Source organism: Branchiostoma floridae, chromosome 8 (genome assembly GCF_000003815.2).
Source record: "Branchiostoma floridae strain S238N-H82 chromosome 8, Bfl_VNyyK, whole genome shotgun sequence".
Lineage (NCBI taxonomy): Eukaryota > Metazoa > Chordata > Leptocardii > Amphioxiformes > Branchiostomatidae > Branchiostoma > Branchiostoma floridae.
Window position 1 is genome coordinate 8,235,182 of NC_049986.1, and position 4,882 is coordinate 8,240,063.

Sequence of the window (4,882 nt, forward strand, 5' to 3'; positions counted from 1 at the left end):
CCTCTCCACTCTCGAATTCATGAATACATGTACAGTATATGTCTCCCTTATATGACTACAATCCTACAGCACTGTTTTATCCATGTATTCAGAACATCCTATTTTTCTTTCTACATCACTATGAAATAAAACGGCTGCAAAAGTAACTGAATTTACAGTATGCACAAATGAGTATTTTGAGCCATGAGTATAGGTAGCCTGTGTACACAATTCACCTGGGAAGCACCTGGATGAGAACAGAAGGTCGAGACTACGTCTAGCGAGGAAATGGACGACAACAACAACAACAACATAGATAGACAAGTCCTTACTGTATTCCTTTAGCTTGGTGTGGTCCTTCAAGACACGCCCCTGGAAGATGAGTCTCTGCTTGTCTGGTGGGATGTTGACCGACTCGGCAATGGTCTCCTTGAACTCGCGTACTGTCGTCTACAAGACAAAAGGAAACAACAGTATTGACATACATGTATTTCATGTGAAATGTTGCAAACTCACCTACTCACTTGTAATTTGTACCTTCTGTATTCTGACAATGGTATCAACGGCCTACTTGTTCAATCTGATACATGTACATGTAGAGTAGCCTGATTAAATCTCGCTTATAGCAGCCCGCCAAACATCTGTCGCCCCCCTGGGGAGGGGGGGCAGTTACAGCCCTGGACAGCGGAGTTTGTGTTACACAGACTACATGTAGAGCATTTCTGGCAGCATTATGCCAACTTTGCATTTATCTGGAAGCTTTTATCCATAGTAACGATAGTTAGATTATAGGTAGATTACTAGTACATGTCCATCCATGCAACCAGCACGTCCGGATGATGATGAGATTATAGGTAGGTGAATTGTTGGTTTATTCTTAAAGTTTTTTGTATGTATTGCTGTATCACTGTTTGTCGGATACAGGTCATGTATCTGATGCAAATAAACAAATAAATGAAATATTTGATATCTTATTGCAGTTGTAAAGACACATTACCCACAATGCATCACAATGTGCATATGCATAGGGGTACTTCAGCGTTTTTTAACCCGGGACCTCCGGTGTCTGTGTCATACACCTTACCTAGGGGTGGGTACCTGTACAGAAAATTCAGGTCCAGGTCCGGTTCAGGTCCAGAGTATCAGGTCCAGAGTATCAGGTCCAGGTCCGGACCTGAACCTGGACCTGATGCAGTATGACTCATACCAATGGTCTATTTCACTACAAAGAAATCTGTTTGGTGGAGTATTAGACTTACACTGGTGTCTTAAAATCATAAAACGCTAACTGCACTTCTACGATTGGCTGTAAACCTTGGTAGAAATTACTATAAACTCTACTTCACTCTTGTAATTTTCTTCCACCTGCAAGTGCCAAAACGTGTGAATGCCTGATCAAATAATCTGTTAATTTTCTAATTGGTCCAACATCCGGTCCACCTAATTTTTTCAGGTCTGGTTTTCCTGGACCGGTTTAATAAGAAAAACCAGCCCTAACCTTACCAATTGTGCCACAAGATGACACCATCAAGTTTTCAAAAGAAAGGTTCATCCTCACCTCTTCATCCACAGTAAAAGGTCTGGAGACAGAGTCCAGAGTCTTCACAGTCACCTCTAACATCCTGGCTCTGGGATCACTGCCTCTTTTATATTATTATAAACACCTTTCAAGCTCTACCACGATTCTTGGGCTTTTGTCGAATCCTGTGGAAAAGATGACTTCATGTCACTGGTCCAATAATATCTACAAAAGTAAATACAGGGAAAAATTTACACAACATACTCAAACTGTATAATTTTGTATAACTATAGGATAAAAACTCACTCATTTTTATTGTTAGATGTAAAAAATACATGTAACTAGAGTTCAACGAACCCATCTCTTCGCCAAATAATCATGCCTTTATTTAAGACTTTAAGGTCTTATTGTTCCTCACAAACACACAGACATTACCAAAACCAGACTGTGACCTGACAGATGACCTGGTAGCATCCCTGGTCAATCAGAATTTCATGCTTGTCAATTTAGACTTTGTCCCCAGTGTAAGGGCGTCCTCCAGCAAACCATCTGTATAACAGCTGTGTCCATAGATATAGGTCAAAATGAGATATATAGAGCACAGTTTATTTCTGTTAATAAGTTTTGCTGCAGTACCTTAGGAAGCCGCTAGGGGGCCCACTATCATAATTTATCTTCGTTTTCCTGACCCCTACCCACCTACCAAATATCATCAGGATTTTTTCAAGGCTTCTCGAGTTATGCATTCCACAAACAAAAGGACGCACACACTCGGCCCGCTACCGTCCTAACGGAAAATGCTACGTCAACTATTTTCGAACACAACCTTCCTTTCCGCAGCCGCTACTTAAATACTAAATATCATGAAAATCCATACACAGCTTCTTGAGTTATATGCTGTTGGCATGGATTTATGAACTTTCCTCATTAATTATACAAATAAGCTGCTGATTTGCATAATTAGTATTACATTGTATAAGTCATCACTCATTCTATCTACATACCCAAAATCCTGATGATCTGTTTACACGTTCTCAAGTTATCCTCGTCCAAAGTTTGAACGGAAATCGGTGCCTGCAGTTCCCAAAAAGCCGCTAGGGGGTCCAAGCTCACAGCACTTACTCTCTGTTTCAAGGGCTATCTACCACTCAAAAATCATGACCACAGCATGTCCAGAACACGAAGTGCCAAAATTAAAAGTTTTGCTGCAGTACCTTAGGCAGCCACTAGGGTGCCCATTATCGAACTTGACCTTCGTTTTCCTAACCCCAATCCACCTAACAAATATAATCAGGATCCATTCAAGGGTTCTCGAGTTATCTTGCATACAGACAAACGCACTTACATACAAATCCCGCTACAGCACCATAGATAAGAGCCAGGTAAACCATTTTCGCACTTGACCTTCCTCTCCAAAACCGCTACACACCTACCAAGTTTCGTGAAAATCGCCCAGCTAGATTTTGACTTATGCTGCCAAAAACAAACTGCAAAAAACATACCAAGCTCGCTGCAGTACCGTAGGAAAACGCCAGGTAAACCGTTTTCAAACTTGGCATTCCTTTCGACAACTGCTACACACCTACCAAAAATCACAAAGTTCCATCCACAATTTCTCGAGTTATATGCTGTTGACCTACATACAGACCCAAGTCAAGCAATCTCATACTCTTCTTGGCGAAGAGAATAACACACTTTACTGGACTTCAATCTATGCTCAATATAAACCTAATGAATATGATACTACCTACGATTAGGTAGGTTAGTGTATGCTTTGAATCTAAGGATACTTATCAAGAATATTCTTATCATATATATCATGTACAAGTTAGTACAACACACACGCATGCACTGTATGCTGATCCATTTCATTTTCACAAATTATGGGGAGGGGGCTGGAACCTGCAAACACATGATCACCGCTAAAATCTACCTTCTCACCCAACTACTAATGAATAGACTACCATTGAAACCCTAACCAACACGATATGTCTTTCTTTCGCGGCCTAAAATGCCCAAACGATGCTACATTTTGCTACATTTGTACAACTCTTTCGACATCAAAATACCTTGTTTCACTTCCGAAGAAACCTCGCTCTCGATTCGGGACAGAAAAGGTCAAACTTTCACTTCCGCATCCGGGTTCTTTTCATGACGTCATGTGCAGACGACAAATGGCGGAAAATTTTCAGGTTTTCAAAATATTTCTCTCTCTCTCTGTGTAACCCGAACTCTTTCTTACAGTTCTAGGTAGGAAAGAAGTAATGGTGCATGACTCAGCGAGCTGTTGTGGTTCGAGAGATAACAGTTGTGACGGAAGAAGTGTGAATCACGGTAAATAAAATGCATGGCGAACAGGAATTCCGGTTGTTTTGCGGTGCGTGCGTGGTGTCTGAAACTTTTTTGTGTGAGAAACGCTTGGCCTCAAGCGTACTTTATAGAAGTCTTTCATCCAAACATATGGTCTCTGTCACAACTTGTTCAAACCAATAGGGAGTTCGCCTACGACTGGTAACATTGTAAATTCCTTCCCACGCTTGTAGAATCGCTAGTTAACTGACAAATCACCCCCTTTCTTCCCTTTGCCCTGAGGAAATTTGGGAATGTCTAGCCTGTGGTTTCCCGCCTCCTGCCTATGATGGGTTTGACCTTGGACATTCGGCATAACATTACCCAGTTCCCTGTACAGTTGGCCCTGTGTTAGCCCCCAAGGGAGAGAATCTGTTCTCTGATTAAAGCTGGCGTTGCCAGTAATTTTAGCCTCTTTGCAGAACAACGAAAGACCACGGGACTGACTCCCCGCTGGTTGTCCCACCTACACCGTGCGGTCGCCGTGGCCCTTCCGGGTCAAATCTGGATAAATACTGGGGCTGCGCGCCAGCTTCTCGCAGACGTGTGGCTCTGCGGTTCGAGAACTTTGTAAGATGCCCCGACAGTTCTACTGAAAATGCTTGTGCTAGTGAGTCAAGTTTGCTAAGTTGGAATCTTCATAGCACGAGGTATACCGGTAAGTAATCTAGACAATGATTGATTACTTCAATCTATCTGTAAATCCATTCAGGTCCACTTCCTACTAGACATTGTGTTTCACCGTTATGTGTGAAAGTGAGGATTGGGAAGGATGTATTCGTCTTTAATCTGAAAAGGTTGTGACATGTACCCGACAGACACATACCTGCTGTAAAGGGGGCACAGCTTCTTCACAGTTTTTTATTGGAACTTCGTGAGAATCATCCCATCCCTGATGTCTCTGCACATGTGTGCAAGTCCCTTTGATCGTGTACAGCGAGAGTCAATAACACATATTCTCCACTTTCTGTACCAAAGCTGACCTTAGGAGTTCGGTAAATACAAGACCCCTTCGCAGAGCGAGATCTAGACATC

The 4,882-nt window shown here is 42.1% G+C and overlaps 1 protein-coding gene across 3 annotated transcripts in view; it reads right to left on the reverse strand.

Annotated features, from left to right (window-relative positions):
• Positions 1-3,726, reverse strand: part of LOC118420796 (large proline-rich protein BAG6-like) — a 29,934-nt gene extending 26,208 nt beyond the window's left edge. For all 3 annotated transcript variants that reach the window (XM_035827792.1, XM_035827791.1, XM_035827790.1), the window contains exons 1-3: positions 3,568-3,726; positions 1,538-1,683; positions 312-429 (exon numbers count right to left, since the gene is read on the reverse strand). In XM_035827792.1, the coding sequence (XP_035683685.1) occupies positions 312-429; positions 1,538-1,600 (181 nt within the window). In that variant the 5' untranslated portion in view covers positions 1,601-1,683; positions 3,568-3,726. The remainder of the gene's footprint in view (positions 1-311; positions 430-1,537; positions 1,684-3,567) is intronic.
• Between the last annotated feature and the right edge of the window lie 1,156 nt (positions 3,727-4,882).